General features: G+C 46.2%; 1 protein-coding gene across 3 annotated transcripts in view; it reads left to right on the top strand.

Annotated features, from left to right (window-relative positions):
• The window catches only part of cadm3 (cell adhesion molecule 3), a 95,673-nt gene extending 75,905 nt beyond the window's left edge, over positions 1-19,768 (top strand). Inside the window, exons 6-11 of one of the 3 annotated variants that reach the window (XM_084547108.1) lie at positions 4,389-4,559; positions 5,230-5,320; positions 12,154-12,326; positions 13,623-13,643; positions 16,480-16,605; positions 18,428-19,768. In XM_084547108.1, the coding sequence (XP_084403234.1) occupies positions 4,389-4,559; positions 5,230-5,320; positions 12,154-12,326; positions 13,623-13,643; positions 16,480-16,605; positions 18,428-18,546 (701 nt within the window). In that variant the 3' untranslated portion in view covers positions 18,547-19,768. Of the gene's footprint in view, positions 1-4,388; positions 4,560-5,229; positions 5,321-12,153; positions 12,327-12,800; positions 13,242-13,622; positions 13,644-16,458; positions 16,606-18,427 lie in introns of all 3 variants that reach the window. The other 2 variants (XM_084547110.1, XM_084547109.1) reach the window with 2 other exon arrangements.
• The last annotated feature ends 1,197 nt before the right edge of the window (positions 19,769-20,965 follow it).

Raw genomic sequence — 20,965 nt, 5'->3', positions numbered from 1 at the left:
ATGCAGGAAACGTATGATTTAGTATTTATTTTAATTAGATTTTGGACAACGTAATTACCTTGAAACACTCACAGAGTCGCAGAGCTTCATCTGTAACCTGTGCACAGGCTGAACCTACAGAAAATGACACATTTGATATGTTGTTGTAGCCCTTTTGCGATTAATAATCAAAAACCTGAATTACTTTACATAAAACTACATTTAAACTAAATGTTTTTACTCAATGCAAGCTCCCTCAAAGATGAAAGCATAATAGTATACTCTCCTGTCACCAAACAGCCGTCATTTTCCACACATTTATTTATTTTTAACCGTGCGCCATCAGCCCTGCCTTCATCTCCTTTAACATGATCAGCTTGTTACGTACATCATCTTGCAAGTAGCGCTGACGTGTTATCACCTCATGAAGATGATATGTAGAAGGCTTTATATATGCAAACATGTTCCCCGTCTTCACATAAAGCCGACGTGGAGCCGCATTTGCATTTATTTGCAGTTTTTCGCTGTGACTAATGTAAATCTCTGTGAAACTCTTTCGGGGCATTTCTTGAAAGAAAATATCTGCGCCTGTGTTCACCGGCTAGCCGCTAACTATACGATGTAGTTTGACAATGTAATGTATGATGGGTTTTTATCAGAGCTTGAAAACAGCTGGCGCAACTGGAGATAAGCCAAAACAGAGAAATAAATATAAATATGCAGCTGAAAGATACTGAGAAGCTCCATGGAAACTATGGAAGGTAATGAATCAGGAAGAAACCTCAGCAGGTGCATCAGATATGATAGACCCCGATCGAATATGATTGATTTTAATTGTAAAAAATGTAACATGGACCGGTGTAAATTTCACCGTGTGTGTGCACCAAAGCTGAGATTCTATTAATATTTCATTGGACCGCCTTTAATTTTAATCACAGCACTCATTCGCTGTGGCATTGTTTCAGTAAGCTTCTGCAACGTCACCAGATTTATTTCCATCCAGTGTTGCATGAATTTTTCCACCAAGATCTTGTATTGATGATGGGAGAGTCTGACCACTGCACAAAGCCTTCTCCAGCACATACAGCAAATGATGTCTCATGCTCCCTGAACCACTCTTTAACAATCTGAGCCCCATGAATCCCGATATTGTCATCTTGGAATATGCCCGTGAACATCGGGGGGAAAAAAAATCCATCGATGGAATAACCTGGTCATTCAGTATATTCAGGTAGTCAGCTGACCTCATTCTTTGGACACATGATGTTGCTGAACCTAGACCTGAGCAACTGCAGCAACCCCAGATCATAGCACTGCCCCCACAGGCTTGTACAGTAGACACTTGGCATGATGGGTGCATCACTTCATCTGTTTTTCTTCTTACCCTGATGTGATGGTTCTCCACTATCCTTCCAGTTTTTAATAAAGCGTTGGAAAGTTCTTAACCAAGTTTTAGTAGTTTCTGCAATCTCCTTAGATGTTTTCTGCTTGATGCATGCCAATGATTTGACCCATCTTTTCCACAACCACAGGATGTGTCTTTAGACATGGTTGTTTAAGAAATGAGAAGCTACTCATTGCATCAGTTGAGGCTAAATAACTTGTTGCCAGCTGAAAGATAATCACCCATCCAGTAATTATCCAATAGGAGGCTCCTACCTATTTGCTTAGTTAAATCCAGGTGGCGACGTTTTTATTGCCCAGACAGCGTATTTGCATGGAAACAGGCAATCTCAAAGAGGAATATCTCACAACCAGGGCACCAAACAGAAATGACGTAGTTAATTATATTTGTGTTAGCCCGCATGAACTGACCCCTCTGTTAGCGTGTACATAATCCAGTCCACCACGGCCCATTACTGCTCTTCCAGTCCGATTTACTTGTTGCTCCGCTTGCAGCAGCTGACATGCAAATCTGCCCCGATTATCTAATAATGAACTGAGGAAAATGTGAATTATGAGCAAATGGGCATCACTGCCGTCTTGGGAAAAACCACTTAAACCGACTGCATCTTGTTTTTTTTCCTTAATGAACGTGTTGAGTCAGTGCCATGACCCCTTGGGCCTGAAAGACTTATTAAAACTCAATTGTACGGCTTCGGAAATACTGCACACAGGAGTCTTGCGAGTAAACAGAGAGGATTTCTTCATTCCCAAGTCTGGTTTTTGGAGATCCGTGGTCTTTAATAAAGGCTATATACTGTCTGTATTTGTGTGTGCACAGAGACGGGGACGGAGTTAGAGGGAGAAGGACTCCTCGGAGTGGCGTGAGATTATTGAAATGCACCTGGAAAGTAAACTAATTTTCTCTGCGGGTCAGAGGACTGGTTATGGTAATAAAAAGAGAGATGTCATTAGATTCAGTGGTATTTGAAGAGTTCTCTGGAGGGGGAGGAGGCAGGCGAGAGTCATGCGTCGATAATATCTGTGTGTTTAGGAGAAAGAGTGAGACAACGCAAGACAAAGGTGTGTGTGTGTGTGTGTGTGTGTGTGTGTGTGTGTGTGAGAAAGTGTGTGTTTTCCAGTCTGCTTCCCAGCCACCCTCCCTCTCTATATCCTCTGCGTATATGTTATTCATGAGCCTGACCTACATGCGCTCGTGCTTGTGTGTGCATGCGTGTGTCAGCACTTGCAGGAGAGTAAGTGATAAGGTTCTGGTCCACTCCCCAGGATTCACCAACCACTTTCACGGTCTGGCCACCCAGTTTGATATTTCTCATTACAATAGAGTGCGATCTCCACTCTCAACTTTATGCTTTTATTCTTTGTTTAACTTCTGCTTCTGCTGCCGCCGCCTGACAGGCACATCCTCACGCCTGCCCACTCCTTATTCTTCACAGTTTACGACGGCAGCTCCTAAAAAAGCAAACATAAATAGTTTCTCTATGTAAAGTCTGGCTGTATTTTTGCTTTAAGCTTGCACAAGTGATTGCACACTGCCTCGGTGTCCACGGCGAAGCCGTGTGAAATGCGGGCTGTCTCCTAAGCAACGGCGAACGAGTCCAAAAGAAAGCCGGACCGAGCAACATTAGATCTTTAGCCTCTCTCGTCCCTTTGGTGTCCTTCAGCATGAGGCATCACAGGCCGGCCTGGTTAGTAAACATGAGCGTGCTGTGTGCAGTTTACTGATGTTACATTACAGGGCTTCTGGGCGCTGAAGGGAACTGAAATTTTCACTCTCGGTGCCGTTCGGAGCTGCCACCGTGCAAGGTTGACTTTGACAGCTTTGAGGATGCAAGGCGCAAGGCTTTGAGATAGAAATTTTCTTTTCCTGTTTACTAATGAATAAGGAGACAGGGCGTGAGGCTGTGGCGAGGGGTTTGGGATGAAGGCTGTCGGAGGAGACTGTCATTTATTCCCCCTTAGAAACGATTGCAGTGTAGTAAATTCCGCCGCAAATTGCCCTTTTTGCGAAGAGGAGCAAATTTTCGTTTTCAGATTGTTGATTGGGAGGAAAATTATCCAGTGAATTTGGACATATGTGTATGATGATTAATTACTTAAAATACAGATGATAGAATTATAGAAACTGTTTCTGTACAACGCCTCATCTGTGTGTGAGCGATGACACTGGACTTATTGATAGTGGCACATTTTGTACATGGTTGTGAATTCATTTCATTTCAATTTAATTTTTAATATTAAATTATTTTATTATTCCTGTAAATATTGTTTACATATTTGATTTCCTATTTTTCCTATTTATTTTTTTATTTTTTATTTTATTTTGTTTTAAGAAATTTATTGTAATTATTTTTTTATTTTTTACTTTTTTTATTATTATTTTATTTTTATTTTTTTTGTTTGTATATTATGTATGGTACGCTAAGTGCCTGTACATGCTGCAACAGTGATATTTTCCAGTTCTATCTATCTATCTATCTATCTATCTATCTATCTATCTATCTTTAGTTGCCTAATGGGGCTAAGCTAAGCTAAGATTAAGAACGGAAACCATTTACCTTGAAGAGCAAGTTAGACCTACAGATTTAACTTTATTGGATGGCTGAATTATTTGAGTCAGCAGAGTCCTTCCCGGATCTTTTTAGGGAGAGAGAGAGAAATAAAAATGATTCCACAATAAATACGGCTGGAAATGCATTGTTAGACACACACAGTATTTGTGACATATAATGATAGATTGCAGAACAAAACACCCGGGGGCTGAAGGTAACTGCACAGAGAAGGCATTTTTCATTTAATGGGAACAAATGGGGGTCACTGTGGCTCTGTACAGATCTACAACATGAAAGCGCCCCATCCTAATTACAGCAGTCTGTTTCTGGCCTACAGCAATCATGTGTGTTTGTTTCTACGCCGCGCCACTCCCCTGGTTAGGATGCAGACGCCGGTCTCCTGGCTGACCAGATCTCCCCCTCTCTCTTCCTTCTTCTTCTTCTTCACCTCAGGGCGACCGGACGTGGTGGAGGCCTTTCCGAACGAGCCCACGTACGCGGTGAAGAGTGAGCTCACCCTGAAGGTGAGCCGCAGCGACGACAAAGCCCTCATCACCTGCGCCGTCGACCACCCCTCTCTCGCCCCGGGGGACAAGAGGACCGAGCAGCCTCTGCGGGTGTTGTGTGAGTCAACTATGAAAAAAAAAAAGGGAGGGGAGGGAGGGGGAAGTGGTGAGAGAGGGTAAATATAGAGGCTACTGGAGGGAGATGATGGATAGACAGAGCGGAGGAGAGACAAATAAATAAAAGAGGGGAAGTAACAGCTCAGTTTTTTCTTTTTTTAATTTCTTCCCTGACCTTCTCCTTCGTTGGGCTTTGTGAGCGTGTTTCTCCTCTCTTCAGTTTGATCTTTTGCTCCAATAATTTCACATTAGCTACCTGTAATAATGACCACGCAGGAATTTCACCTTCCTCTGCCGGTGCACTCAGCCACAGTTGAGTCACTGTGGATGAGAAGAGCAGGTCATCATCTAAAATGAAACTATAATTGGAGCCGGCGAGCCTGTGCCGGTGCTGCCCCCCTGTGGGCGGCGCGCCTGCACTGCACCGCCGTGGGAAAGTGATGTGGTTGTGTAAGGAGGTGGTGGTGGGGGGAGGGGGGTTATGTCATTGTGGGAGGCAGGGAGACGGTGACGCCTACAGGATGCAGGTGGGAGTAGACGGAGATGGGGATGAATGAGGCCGTCTGTGCTGCGTGCATGCCTCTGCACTTATGAGCCTTGTGTTATGTAACCGTGCGTCTGTCTGTGTGTGTGTGTGCGTGTGTTTCCGTGCGTCTGTCCTCCACTTGCAGATTCTCCCAACGTGCGGATCGACCCCGAAACCGATCTGCCCAGAGAGGGGGAGAAGTTCTCTCTTCTGTGTGTGGGCAACGGCAACCCAGAGTAAGGCACACGTGGATGCAGAAACACTTTTAATCATTCAAACACCGTCTAGACGCCGCGGCCGGCCACACAGTTCGGTTGCGCTTGCAAAGCCGCGGTTACTGCGTAGGTTATTCTCGAAAGTTAGCGTCTCTCCTCGCCAATTAGGCGCGTTAAGAGCATAAATTAACTGATTATCTGAGCGAGCTGCCATTGTTGCTGGCCAAATCAAAGCTTTGAGCATTGCAGATTCTCCCGCCGATGAATGACAGCATCCTCGTACTTTAATTTCAGCTCTGATTCACACTATGCTGCATCTACAGTCAAGACGCTGATGGAGAAACAGTCACAGTCTGATAATTCAGTCCCAAACAACAGATTTAATAACTATTAGCTTTGTGCACGGTGCTCTTGAAGGCTATTTTTGCTCTAAACATAACACGAGAGGTTGGTTACTGAACCTGAATCAGTGCCTCGACCTTAACACACACACACACACACACACACACACACACATCATTTGCTGACGTACGTACAGAGGTCCATTTGTGCAGCGACCGGTTTCTAGGAAGCACATGAACACGCTACCAGAGAGTGACCTTGAGACTGAACTGAACACAGTGATTCAGGACCAGTGCGTCTGATTTATGCTCGGATTAGTTCACGTGGCCAGTTCAGTGTTTCACGACTGAGCTACAGGCAAAGTGGCAGGCAACTGTTGTTGTTGAATTATTTAATTTTTCCGATTTATCACCTCTGTGGTTAACATCTACACCAATTAGGCAAATAGCTGCTTCACAAAAAGTCCGTTCGTGTGTATGAAGATGGAGAGTAAAGAGTGCATTTGCTGTTTTGAGCTGCGGGGGCCGTCGTGATGAGAAAGAGGTCAGAGTGCACTTATATTTTAAATGGGTTTGGGGAAAACAGAGAATCTGCACAGCGCAGACGTCATACACCGATCAGGCAGAACATTATGACCACCAATATTGTGTAGGTCTCCTTTGTGCCTCCAAAACAGTCGTGACTCATCAGAGAATGGACATGGGCCTTCTGAGGGTGTTGTTGGGGGACCTTTGGGTCCTATAGGTTGAGGGGAGGGGCCTCCTATGTGGATCATCCCACAGATACTTGATCAGTTTGGGATCTAGTGAATTTGGAGGCCAGGTCAACACCTTGTGCTGTTCTTCATGTTGTTTTTTTTAGTTGTTCCTAAACCGTTTTTGTGTGTGTGTCTGTGTCAGGCTGCATCCTGCTGGGGATGGCTGCTGCCATCAAGGAGTGTCATTGCTATGGGGTGGGGGTGCCTGGTCTGGTCTAGGTGGGTGCTACATGTCTAAGAAACATCCACATGAATGAATGCCAGGTCCAAAAGTTTCCCAGCAGAACACTGAATTGTCACAAGATGGTCAATGTTATTCACTTCTCCTGTCAGTGGTCATAATGTTATGCTGGATCGGTGTATGTTACCAAAATCTGGTCGAATGTTTTAGTATATTTTAGTTGAGTTTGTCATTTCCAGTATCTCCTTAAGAGAAAACATGGCGGCAACGTAGGCAGCCTTTAAAACAGGGCGCTGTTTCCCAGCGACATGCGACGTGTTACATATATTATGTCCGAGGGAAATATTGGTATTATAATATTTCCGCGTCCTCCCCCTTTGGTTTTTCATTACAGTAATTTACCCCGTCGTAAGAACACAAGCCGCATACAGTCTGAAACACATCGCTGATGCCGGTGTCAACGCTGGTGTCAGTTATGCACTATCTTCCATAATTGGCTTGCAGGCTTTGCGCTAATGTAATCTGTCACCACATCACTTAAACCGGGCCTTATCTCTTACACGCCACCTCGGCTCGCGCTACTGAAACATGTATCGATGAAAGCCCCGCCTCCGGTAAACAGGTCAGGCCGGGGCCGCTGCAGCCCTCGCTCTAAGACCGAAGCGTTCAACTTGGTCGTGTGGAGGGCCTCGGTAAAGTTTTTGGAGCGTACGCCGACATGTAAATAAACGTGCTAACACAAACGGCTACAGGCTGCATGTGCAGGTACAGTAACAGCAGTGACCGTACACACACACACACACACACATAGACAGGAACACTTGTAAGTAATCACACATTAACATGTTCAATTTCTGACTCACAAACAGTCAAATAGTCTCTTGTTCAAACACGACTTGTTTGTAAGCACACGCCGGCGCAGAAAGCAGGGAACACATGCTTGTACAAGGCCGCGTGTGTTCACTAACAGTGTGTACACAGTTTTTTTCTGATGCCCACACACACACACACACACACACACACACACACACACACAAACAAACTGCAACCCGCGTCTTAAATCCTGCCCACACAAATACACTCTTTCCTCTGGCCTTTCTGCATTATAGATGAACCTCCATCGATCCACTCTCCTCCCCCTCCCTCTACCACCACCCCACCCCACCCCACCCCCCCACCTCCTCCCTCCCTCCATCATCAGGTATCTCTCTGCCTCCGTGTCACTCACAGCTCGTTTGTTCCTCTCCGTCTTGTCACGACGCCTCCTCCCTCCCTCCCTCCCTCCCCCGTCCTCCGTCCTTCCCTATAACTCCTCTCCTCTATCTTTCCCCACACCTTTTCCCCTCTAAAACTCCCCATCCTCTACCTCCTCCTCTTCTTCCTCCGGCTTCTGCTCCCCTGTCATCACCCCCCACCCCACCACCACCCAATATCCCTTCTCCGTCCTCACCCACCCCCCCACCTGTCAGCTCGGCTCAGGAGCGGCTAGGAAGAAGGCTAGCTGCTAAGTTTGATTGGCAGGTGGAACACACTGGGGGCAGGGGAGGAGGAGGAGGAGGTGGCTGTCATCGCATGTACGTGCTTTATCGGGCGGCATGGGGGTCGATAAATTATAGACGACGGAGAAGCAAAGCAGAAACAGCGTGCTAGTCGAGGGTGGGGAGGGCCACCTACTGCATGCTAGGAATGTATTTGTCTGTGTTGCAAGCCACCCATTGAATTCTCCTCCGTAAGTTTTGTTCTAGACTAATAAATGGTTCTGTCGACTTCAAAGTGGTAGGAGTTCAGTGCTCGGCTATTGCTGGGATCGCCCGTTCTAAATTTGCGCTTTACTCATAGTACGCGGGGAGGCTGTAGATAAAAGCGTCCACTGAGTGGCAGGAGATGGATGTATGTAAAAAATGAGAGCAGAACAAAACGTGGCAAAGGAAGTGGGGGCTAGAGAGGGAAGGAAAACAAACCGACACACCGGCAGGGGAGGGAAGGCGGAGGGGGGAAAGCGTGGGCGGATTGGAGACGGAAAGATACGGTGACATGCAGCAAATGACTAAGACACAGGGAGCCGGTTTCTGTGTGTGTGTGTGCGCGCGTGCTCACGTCAGTGCACCGCCGCTCGTGGCTGAGCTAGTGTCCAATCAAATCAGATACAGGTTGCCCCTGCAGCTGTCAGTCAAAACCCAATCACGGCGACAACACCTTCCACCACGACACACGCCCAGGCACTCATCTGCCCTCCCCGATCAAACTCGATGTATGTCACACTCCATTCCAGGATACACACTTTTCTTTTTCCCCCCCTCAACTCCGCGGTCACATCCTGTCAAGTTCGAAAGAATAACTCGGCGTATCAAATGCTGCGCCACCGCGTTTCCAAAGTGCTTTCTCGCGGGAAGAGAAGGGAACCGTTGCTCCACATTCTGCTGTGTTTTTTTCTCGTATATCTGATCGACAACGGCTCACAATCGCGTCACACTCAACTCAGCTGACCTCTCTCAACGCTGCTCACTTCACGGCTAAAAAGCTTTGCGCCACCTTGACCTACTGCACGCGAGATGCTTTAAGAGTGCGAGGTCACGGCCGAGTTTAGAAGGCGGCAGGTGGCGTGTTACAAGATTACACTAATCTGTAACTTGTTAAAGGACGGGGCTTTTTATACTGCCAAAAAAAAAAATCCTCTCACCGGCAATGAAAGGATTCGGCTTAAGGAGGAATATTTTCGTAGCTGAAGCTTGATGCGCCGATCAGCCACAACATTAAAACCACTGACAGGAGAAGTGAATTACATTGACCATCTCGTGACAATTCAATGTTCTGCTGGGAAACTTCTGGACCTGTGTGGATGCTACTTAGACATGTAGCACCCACCTGGACCAGACCAGACACCCCCACCCCATAGCAATGACACCCCTTGATGGCAGCAGCCATCCCCAGCAGGATGGAGCCTGACACAGTTCAGGAACAACTAAAAAAAGGTGTTGACCTGGCCTCCAAATTCACTAGATCCCAAACTGATCAAGTATCTGTGGGATGATCCACAGAGGCCCCTCCCCTCAAAGCCCCTCCCCCCACTAACAATATAATGTTGCCAGACACCACAGGACACCCTCAGAAGGCCCATGTCCATTCTCTGATGAGTCATGACTGCTGGAGGCACAAGGGAGACCTACACAATATCAGGAAGGTGGTCGTGATGTTATGCCTGATCAGTTTATGATGTCTCCGCTGTAGAGATTCTCTGTTTTCCCAAAACCCATTTAAAATGTAAGTGCACTGTGTGACCTTTTTCTCATTATAATGGGCCCACAGCTCAAACTAGCAGAAGCACTCTTTATCTTTATCAGCTTTTCTTTTCTAAAATGCACCGGATTCATCTTTAAACATGCAGGAACAGAAGTTTTGTGAAGCAGTTATTTGCACAGTGGCTTTCTGATTCAATTGAAGCTGTGCAACGCCAACGTTCATATATAGACTCTTCTCAGCTTTGTTTCGGTGTCCGCCAAGTCCAGTGGGAAATCTCTGGCTCTTTAGCAGCTCCACTGTCTTCACCAACTAACCGCAGACTTTGTCCGTCTGATGTTTGCTTCTGGGCTGAGGGCAACAGTAGATTGCTTTTTTTTTTTTTTTTGGTGAAAAGAGCTGCCTGATGTGTCTTGAAACTCAACCACTGAGAGCAGACAGGGCAGACAAAACAGTTCAACTTTAAGAAAAAAATGGGGACGTTACGTGATTAATCATTCCATCTGTGGTAAAAAAGAGATAAAAGAGAGTGAAAAGAGTGATTAGAGCAGCCTCTTGTCCGTCCATTTTCTGTTGGAAGCAGTGACCTTGGGACTGAGACACACAGTCTGAGAATAATGAGATTTGATCTAATGCATTAAGACTTCCTAGAAACTGGTTCGTGAAACAGCACCAGGAATTTCCTTTAATAATCTGCAATTGTAAAAAAAACAACAACAAATAAATAAGCTGTTGACACGATACTTTTGGTAGAAATAAGCATTGAATTACAAAGACTATATAAATTAGCATAATTTTCCAAATCTTGTATTAATAATTCAGCAGAAACACCCAAAAGCTCATTCTTTGCCGTGTTAATGATTACAACTGGGAGAGGGAGGCGTGTGCAAGCCGCCAAAGTACCCATAATTGTAATAAAGAATGTCTTGGAGCGTGTCGTGACTTCTGTGCAGTGTTTACTAATGCATGTGCGCTAATTGAAAAGTTTCCTCTTCCGCTCGTAGCCAAGAACAAAACCGCAGAATTTTTCGACATGCACGATGGCGGCTCCGATCATCATCCTCTGACCAATTTCCTTCCTGCACTTAAACAGCTGCGCGACGGAGACCAGAGCGGAGCGGAGCGGGCCCGTTTGAGCATCACGCTTAATAACACAACACAAAGTTACAGCCTGCGAATGCCAAGTTAATTGTTGGTTTAATTGCACGTATCGTGGCGTCTAGAGTTGGCGTGTGACGCAGCAGCCGATCACGTTTTACTCTGAGGTAACCAGACGATGCAGCGAAAAAACAGGGTCAGGACGCGTTTGGTTTAAATACTTTATGGCTGGATGATGATCTTGTGTTCGCCTCGGGGACGGCTGCCCGTGCGCATGAACTCCTTCCTTCTCGCTGGTTGAGATTTCTTAAAGTGAAACATATTCAAAAACCTTTGACACTCTCTTTCCAAGTGTTTGCTCAACAGCAAGTGTCGAGGGACCCGGGCTGTGTTTTTCATTAGCTCTCAGACAGTTTGAGAATTTAGCCCGGCAGCAACAACAGAAAGAGTTGCTGTTTTACTGCTGAGCAACATCCAACTGGATTTTTAAAATACTGCCCGTGAAGGAGCTCGGTCTTGGAGCTGCAGTATTTTCTGGACCTTAACAGCTCCTGTTAACAAATGCCCACCTTTCTTAAAGCCAGCCGTGAATTTACAGATGGCTCCTTTTAGGTGTCACCTTTTTTTCTTTTTTCACATTTCGAGGGGAGCGATTAATCAGACCAACACTCTCAGGTCTGTCCCCGATTCCCGACTCCCCGTCATTGTAATTACTGTACAGCGCTTAAGGACTGGAGCATTTACATAATTGATTCTTTTATCGAGGCCCCATCTCTCTCTCATACACAATCTGTTACGCAGAATGGATTTTCTTTTTAACACGCGCCGATCTGAAATGCTGTTGTCTTCTTCTCCCTCCATCTCTTTTAATTTGCCTCCCTCTTCAAGCTGCCTCCCTTTCCCTGCAACGACGTCCACCTCTTCCACCCCGTTCATTAGTTTCTCCTCCTCTCTCTGTCTCTTCTCTGCGTTCTTACTGCAAAATCCATCCTTCTCTATCTCATTTGCTCTTCTCGCCTGCTTTTAACTTTTCCTCCCAGTCCCCCTTCTCCTCTGAACCATTTCTTCACTTTCCCATCATTTCATCTTCCTTCTTCGTCTTTTTTCTTCCTTTCCTGCAGCATACCTCCTTTCTCCCCTCATTACTTTGCCCTCTTTTGAATATTTTTTTGCAAAATTTGCTGATCGTGCACACTTCAGCTTAGGACTTTCTGTCTCACTTCTCTCTCTCCTTCTCAGGCCCAATAGCTACATATGGGAGAAGAAGGATGGAGAGCTCCCCCTAGTGGCCAAGGCTGACGGCGCAGTCCTGCATTTCCCCATGCTCAACAAATCTGATAACGGGATCTACCTCTGCCACGCTGACAACGGCATCGGACACAGCCAGGGGGAGTACGCGCTCCTGGTCCAAGGTGACGATGAGGGTTAAGAAAATAACTGACTAAAAAAAAAAAAAAGAGGGGACGTGTGGAGGGTTGTCTTTTTTTCTTTTTTTTTGTATTTTCGTCATCACGTTTTTTTTATTTCTTCTGTAGTTTGTTCTTGCTTTACTTGTACTTTCTTACTTCCATCTCTTCTGATTTTGTTTCGTTTCTTTCCTCCTTTATTTCTTTTTGTTTGTTTGTTTTATTTTATTTTTTTTCTCTCATCCAACCGCGCCACCACCACCCCCGCCACCACTGCCACCACTGCCACCGGCACTGCTTACCATCCAACAACCGCTTTCGCTCGTCACTTGCGCTTCTTTCCCCGCTTTTTTTTCTCTTTACCATAATGTGTCCCGTTCGCTCGATCCATGGCGGTATTTTTGTTTGTTTTTATGGCGCTTTGCTTGCCCGTTTCTCCTCCCCGTGCGCCACACTCTCCCGCGCCGCCTCCTCGCGAAGACCCCGCGACCTCAGACCCCACCTCCCCAGCACTGGAGTCTGCAGACTCTCCGTCTTCCCCTCCATCGTCCCCGCTCCCGTCCTCCTTTCCACCCGATGTCTTCTACGGCTCTGGCTATGATTCCACCTCCTCCTCCACCACCTCTTCCTCCACCTCCTTCTCTTCCTCCTCCTCCTCCTCCTCCCTCTCCCCTTCAACGGCCGACATGTCAACCACCATCTCCGAATCCTCCTCCTCCTCCACCACCACCCTCTCCAACGCCCTCTTCCCCGACCTGCCATTCTCCTCCTCCTCCTCCTCCTCCTCCTCCTCCCCGACTCCTCCTCCTCCCTCATCCACAAGCATCGCTCCTTCCACCGCCTCTCCCTCCCACTCGCCCCCCGCCTCCTCCCTCACGCCCCCCGTTTCAGTCCGACTCAATGGAGTTTACACTTTCACAGGTAAAAACCAGCCACACGCTTGCACGCACACTTCTTTGAATCAAGAGAGAGGCGAGAGCCTTGGTCATTTTTGTCCCTCGATGCATAAAAAAATAAAATAAAAATTGTGTAGCGCTTAAAGATTCTGGTTGTTTTTCATTCGTGCATACATGCAAACGAAAAGCGAGACGACAACTGAAGGAACAACAAAGATTCGTGGTGTCCGATTCGCAGCTGTTTCATGTTATTTTTCTTGTTTTCCTCTTTCCTCCCGTTGATAATCCCGAACCCTAAACCTTACCCCTCCTCCTCAACACACACTCCTCCACTTATCCATCCATCCATCCATCCATCCATCCATCCATCCATCCAAACATTCCATCTGCTCATCCACTCGAGAAGACGAACCAGACAACGTCCCAGGTACAACTCTTCCACCAGTCACCTGTCGTTTTGAGACTCTCTGTCGTTCTAGCTTTCCGTCTGTACGTCTGGCTCTTTGTAGTTCTGTCTGTTTTTGTCTGTCTGTCGTACTGGTTCGGCGGGGGATGGGGGGTACAAAACTAGTCTGGGGACACTTTGAACTTCAGAGCGGAGGGATGAGTGTTTCACACTCCTGCCCACGTAATGCTTTGTTGTTGTCCAAACACAAGCGTCCCGCCCCCTTTCTCATGTGCAACACACACTAGCATGACCCCTTAAGTGGTACAAGTCATTTTACACAGTGTTCCACTTCCTCTGTGTGTGTGTGTGTGTGTGTGTGTGTTTCTCTCTATGTGTGTGTGTGTGTGAGTACAAGGGAAGGGGGTGGGGGATAGGTGGGTAAGGCTTCGAGGTGTTCTTGGGTCTTGTCTGCTTTTCCTTTGATGCTGACAGCAGGATTTATGGGCTCATTCTCAGTCTCGCCTCGTCAGCATGCCCCTCTCACCTCCACGCTGGCCAGCCGGAGTGTGTGTGTGTGTGTGTGTGTGTGTGTTCGACCCCTATGTGTGTGTGTGTGTGTTATTCTGCTCAGAGTCTCCCCCCTGCCTTCACCCCCCTATTCCCTCTTTTTTCGTCTTCGGCCGGCCTCTGGTTTGCCTGTTGTCGGGTCTTTCACTCCTCTAACCGTCTGAAATGTTGTTGTTTTTTCCGGCAAGACCGGCCGTCCACCGTATCATTCGTCGTTCCGGTCGGCTGTAATGTGGTTGTTCTTTCCGTCTATGGTTTCAGTTTTGTCTGCACCTCGTGGCGTACCTCTGTGTCTGTTTCCTGTAATCTGATTGGGTGTATCCGCTAGCTTTTTATATATATATTTTTCCTCCCTCTGATTGAATCCTCGCCTTCCACATCGGTTCGATCCCTCAAATCCTCGTCAAGTGGAAGCCTGCCTCTCTTTCCAACTTTCCATTTTGTTTACTCCATTATCCATTTTTACGTTTTTAAAAAAAAAAAAAACCTGATTTGATTTGTCCCTGCCGATTTCAAATTGACACCCGGCGTTTGATTAGGTCTGAAAAGTCAGGCGACATAAATGATGTATCACATTATTTCCCCTCAGATTACTTTCTTCTCTGATGGGCAAGCAGCTAAAACGAGGCAAAAGATATTAAATCTTCGTTGCGGGTGAGAAACCTGCGCCTAAAAATAATCTGGGCTCTTTAGAGATGAGGGAAGGAATCCTCCATTCACAGCTTTATCCATTATCTCCCTAATCACCTCATCAAGACTTTAGATCGAGTAGTACATTACAGCCTTATGTCAGTAAACTCTGGTGATATATAACTTGGACGAAAAATTCTACTCAATTAAATACTAAGCAAACTGAAGCACAGTGTCTAATTTAATCGTAACGGTACTAAACAGCCTCTTCACTGAATGTATCATGCAACAGGGTCCTTGAGAGTGTAAAGGGTTAATTCATACTCTAGTATTAGTTTTTCCTGTTTGTTTTTGCTGTCAGATAAACCAAATTTAATTTTCCACTTAATATGCAGGTTTAGAAAAGGTACCTTTAATGCCTGAAGTATACTTTTAAAGTATCTCATTATGTGGAACCTGGTGATCCGATCACATGTGTTAAAGTCCAGGTGTGGGCACAGTCAAGGTGTGTCCTGGCCAGTCCACATACTCAACTGACGGTACATAATATACACCAATCAGCCATAACATTGTGACTTACAGGAGAAGTGAATAACATTGACCATCTTGTGACAATTCAATGTTCTGCTGGGAAACTTTTAGACCTGGCATTCATTCATGTGGATGTTACTTAGACATGTAGCACCCACCTAGACCAGACCAGGCACCCCCACCCCATAGCAATGACACTCCTTGATGGCAGCAGCCATCCCCAGCAGGATGCAGCCTAACACAGGCACACACACAAAAAAAAACATGAAGAACAGCACAAGGTGTTGACCTGGCCTCCAAATTCACTAGATCCCAAACTGATCAAGTATCTGTGGGATGATCCACAGAGGAGGCTCCTCCCCTCAACCCATAGGACCTAAAGGCCCCCCACACAGAAGGCCCATGTCCATTCTCTGATGAGTCACAACTGTTTTGGAGACCTGCTCAATATTAGGAAGGTGGTCATAATGTTATGTCTGATCGGTGTACATTTTTTGTAATATTCCACCACCGCTGGATTAACGTACTGGTTTAATCAAATGAATCTGGGCCCCTAGAGGTCTGAGTCCTTGTGAACAGTGTCTCACCAGTGTCCCAGGGTTTGGTTTGTAAACTGCTCGGTCCTGTTGCACGCTAATGACAACCAGTTTTTAATGTAGGTTGACGCAGTGGCCTCCTTTATTTCGCCTGGCTTTTCTCTTCTTTTGTTTTTCTCACATCCCTGTCTTTGTCTTCTGAAGGTTTACCGCTGTGGGTATTGCATATTGACAAGTCTTTTCTGCTCCCTTGTTCTTTTCTCTTCTTTCTGTCTTCTCTCTGTCACTCTCCCCATTATGCTCTCTCTCTCTCTCTCTCTCTCTCTTTTTCTGTGTTTCTTTATTTCTGCCGCCTTTCATCATCCATCTCCCGGTTCCACCAATATCCATCCTCCACCCCCTTCCTCTCTCTCTGTGCTCTCCATCTCTGTCTGTCTTTTCCCCTCTCACCCCTTATTTCTCCCTCTTACTGTATTCTCTCTCTTTTCTTTCTCATCAATTCTCTTTATTTTCCCTCTCATTATTATTCCCGTTGACTTATTTATTTTGACTTTGCCACACGGACTCCTGTTCATCCTCTCCTCTCCCACCCCCTTCAACCTCTTCTAAAGACCCCACAGCCATGTCGACCTCTTCGGGGGTGGACCACGCCGTGATCGGAGGGGTGGTGGCCGTCATCGTCTTCATCCTGCTTTGCCTCCTCATCGTCCTCGGCAGATACCTCATCAGACACAAAGGTCAGACGCAAACAAACGCACATGGGCGCAGTCATGCATGCATGCATGAGCGCGACCGGGGACGGGACATCACACCTACACGCATGCATATGTATATATAGATGCACAGATACGAGGCTGAATGTTAATTCTAAGCATAAATCTCGCAAGCAGAATAAGAAAAGGAAGGAAAGACAACAAATGAATTTAATAGATTTGGTTCGCATAACTTCCTGTGAGATTATATTTCCTGACATCAGCGATGTATCAGCAGCGTATTTCTGTCATACGGCCAGACGCTGCATCACTCTTCGGCTCATCTCAAATTTTATACTTTCGGGAACAAACAAGTCAAATTCAAACGTCTCAGCTCCAGCAGGAGGAGGGGGGTGGGGGATATTTAAAGGAACTAAAGACCTGTTCCTCGCTTCTGTGCTTCAAGCTGGTGCAGAGTATTGAACACGACTGCCTGGTTACCGGGGTCCAGCAGGTGTCAGGTCCGTTAGGGCTCATGTCCGCGTCGCTGCACCGGTGACCCTCTGGTTGGATTAGACACCTCTGCACAGGTGCCATTATGTGTTAGCGGATGCATGAGGTCTTCAGGTGTGACACAGAAAAGCAACTGATAAACAAAACTGACAACAGCTGCACTGCAAGAACACAAAGTTATAATACATCCTAAGGTATTATAATTACTTTAAAATTATATAACCAAGGTCTTTTCCATGGGTTTCTTTGCTAGGTATCCAAATCTGTTCACACCTTATGTGGTCATATGTAGACATTTATAACCCTGTCATTGTTTATAGTCTGTGGTGTCAGATGTGTAATTCTTTCGCAGTCAATACTGTGATTGGTTTAGATGTTGTCCGGATCTGGAATCTGTTCGGTCTCCTCTCTAGGGTGCTTCCTGTTACGCCAACGTCCCATGCAGCGATCAGCCACAACATTAAAACCACTGACAGAAGAAGTAAATAACATTGACCATCTTGTGACAATTCAGTGTTCTGCTGGGAAACTTTTGGACCTGGCATTCATTCATGTAGATGTTACTTAGACATGTAGCACCCACCTAGACCAGACCAGGCACCCCCACCCCACTGACACTCCTTGATGGCAGCAGCCGTCCCCAGCAGGATGCAGCCTGACACAGGCACACACACAAAAAACACTTTAGGAACAACTAAAAAAAACATGAAGAACAGCACAAGGTGTTGACCTGGCCTCCAAATTCACTAGATCCTGAACTGATCAAGTATCTGTGGGATGATCCAAAGCAGAGGCCCCTCCCCTCAACCCATAGGCTCCCCACTAACCACATTGTGTTACCATACACCACAGGACACCCTCAGAAGGCCCATGTCCATTCTCTGATGAGTCACAACTGTTTTAGAGACACAAGGGAGACCTACACAATATTAGGAAGGTGGTCATAATGTTTTGCCTAATCAGAGTACATGCACGGTACACTTTTTGGCTTAAATTAGTTATTTTGTAACATCATGATGTCTCTGTACCTGCAAATTAACAAACTACTACAAGAGGTTGAGTGCGGACATTTTGGTAATTTGCACATTTAAGTCTTATAACAACAAACTGCACCGTGTCCTCAGGCGTGCTCCGAGCTTCATCCCAGCTTAAAGAAATCTTGAATCTCGACACAGCAATTCAACCAGAAACAATAAAAAGCTACTGAAAGCACCTGAAGTGAGATTTTAGAAATCATACGGGAACGTGTTGCCACTTCACGGTTTGCACCCGTCTCATTTTACGGTTCTGGTGTATTTCATATACGATATTATCAGCTGTTCTCTTTTCCTCTTTTCCTCTTTCCCGCAAACAGGAACGTATCTGACCCACGAGGCCAAGGGCTCGGACGACGCCCCCGACGCCGACACGGCCATCATCAACGCGGAGGGTGGCCACTCCGGAGGAGAGGACAAGAAGGAGTACTTCATTTAGATAGAGGACAGAGTGGAGGAGGAGGAGAAGGAAAGTCGGAGGACGCGGAGCAGAAGAGAGGGGAGGAGAGAAGGAAAAAAAGAAAACCTCCATTTGTTTTCACGACGCTTCAGTTCTTCGTTCGGTTGGAGGGATGCTGGGAGGGGCGGGGCGGGAGAGAGGGCGGGATAAAGCTTCTACCGGTACTACCCTCTTTGCATCGGTACAGGGACGTGAGAACTTGCACTGGCACACGGATGAACTGAAGTCAGACACACACAAACACGCATACACGAGTCAGCTTCGACGACAAATCTCCCCGTCTAACGAACACGAGCCTCCTACTAACACTTTAACACTTTTACTCCCCTACGAGCATCGAATCCTGTTTCTAACCGCCAGCGCTGCGACTAAAAAAACAAAAAAAAAAGGCTAAATTGTAAAGTCACATCCCGACATCTCGAGCTGATATTTCACCTCTCCAACATGTCTCCTCAACATTTAGAAACCAAAACCCAGGTGGTCTGTCTTTTTGGCATATTTTTTTTTTACTTATTTTGGTCCTCACTCACGCTCCATCTATAAAACAAAAAAAAAAAAGGAGACATTATTACCGACAGACATGCATAATCTCTCCCTCTCTGGCCGTTTAATCTTTTTATTCCATCAAACCTCCTTCCTGCGTCCTCGCCCCAAAACCCCGGATCCGAGTCGCCCCATTTTTCCTTTCCCGCAGAACATGCAAACACTCATGCAAAAACTAGCATTCCCACCTTGTGCAAACACCAAGCCAAGGGGCTCCAATATACATATATAAATATATATATATAGAATTATATAGCATTCTTTTTACTTGACAGAAAATGTTTGGTGTGCTGTAAATACTCTCTCTCTCTCTTTCTCTCTCTCTCTCTCTCCTGTTTCTCTCTCTCCTTCTATCCGTCTTTCTCTCTTCCTCTTCTCTACAGCTCCCCTCTTCCTGTATCTCAAAACAGTCTGTTACTGCCTCACGGTAACGTATATACTCAAAGAAAAGCCTGCCTGTTTCTATTACATGCGTGGAAATGCAGAGTCGACAAATATCAATAATATCTGGTGGGATAGAATATGAAAATAACAAACGGCGATTGTTGCGATGAAAACTAACATTAACTGCAAATATTTCTATGAAGAATGTTTTCCTTCTGTTTTAATTTGATCTTTTATTCCTGTTTTTTTTGGTTTTTTTGTTAGAATTTTTTTGGGTTGGGGTTCGGGTGGGGGAGGGGGTTTATGAGAGATTTTCTCTCATCAGTGTCTCGGTGTGTTACTGTCAGTGTTAACGGTTTACAGTGTCTGTCGGTTCGTCAGTCCAGGAGTCCATAAATCTTAATTGTATTTTGATTTTTTTAAGAGTTGTGATGCGGTTCATTCTTTTTATTATTCCCCGTGCGCCGCCATTTTCTCCCTGCTTTTTCTCGTTGCCCCTCTGCTCCCAATCACCGATCTGTAGCAAAAACCTCGGTTTGAAGTTTTGATGTGGAGTGAACTGCCCCGCCGCTTGCGCTTGTGGACCGATGTGGTTGTTCCCTCCATTTGGCCTCCGCTGAACTCTCCCCTCACCTTCGCCGTCCTTTCCCCCCTCCGGCTGCAGACCGCCCGTCTTGGCGGGGGCCACCTGGCGCTCAGCTCGCCGAGCAGCGGCATCATGACTTCTTCCGACAAACTGGCACATTCGCAGCTTCGGGAGTTAAAAGAAAACGCTTGCTTTTTTCGCTACAGAGCCAAACAGGACTGCCTACATGCATTATGACAAACACACACACAAAAACAAAACCTTTCTGTTCTGCTGTTGTTTCTTTCTCCTCTCTGTGTGTTATTGCAAAGCAGGAATCATTCACCAGCTTAGCAAAAGGTTCCCATAAATGAAAGGTGCTTTATTAAGGTTGGGAGTTCGCCTTGGCGCGGCCGACTTCCACTTGGCCCGGTCACGGAAATTGATTGCAATCTAACTAAGAGGCTCTGGGCTTCCAGACTTTCACAGATGCCAAGGTTTTGGTTTGGCGGGCAGGGTGCCGAGCCCCAGTCTGGGTCGTGCTAACAGTGAAGAAAAGTCATTTGGAAAACTTAAACGTCCTCGTCTCTTTTTCTCCCTCCGCTCCGCTTGTCCACTTCCTTTCACTCTTTAATCAGTCATCCCGTCTGCGTCCTGATCCACCTTCACCCCGTCTCTCCTCATCTCTCCTCCATCGCTGATCACTGATTCTCCTTGTCTCTCTTCCTCTCTCTGTCTTTCTCTCATCCAGAAGTCCACGTACAGTAGAAGTAGCGTTCGCCGGGTGATCACTGATTGGTTCTAAGCAAGGAATCCATTTGCTGTAGTCAGTTTACCCATGGACAGTTAATGCCTGTTCTAGTTTTTGTACACCTTTTTTGGGAATGTTCAGGGACTGTGCTTTTC

Source organism: Chelon labrosus (assembly GCF_963514085.1).
Source record: "Chelon labrosus genome assembly, chromosome: 6".
NCBI classification, from domain to species: Eukaryota; Metazoa; Chordata; class Actinopteri; order Mugiliformes; family Mugilidae; genus Chelon; species Chelon labrosus.
The sequence above is the reverse complement of the archived record's forward strand: the minus strand, read 5'-3'. Positions and strand labels throughout refer to the sequence as shown.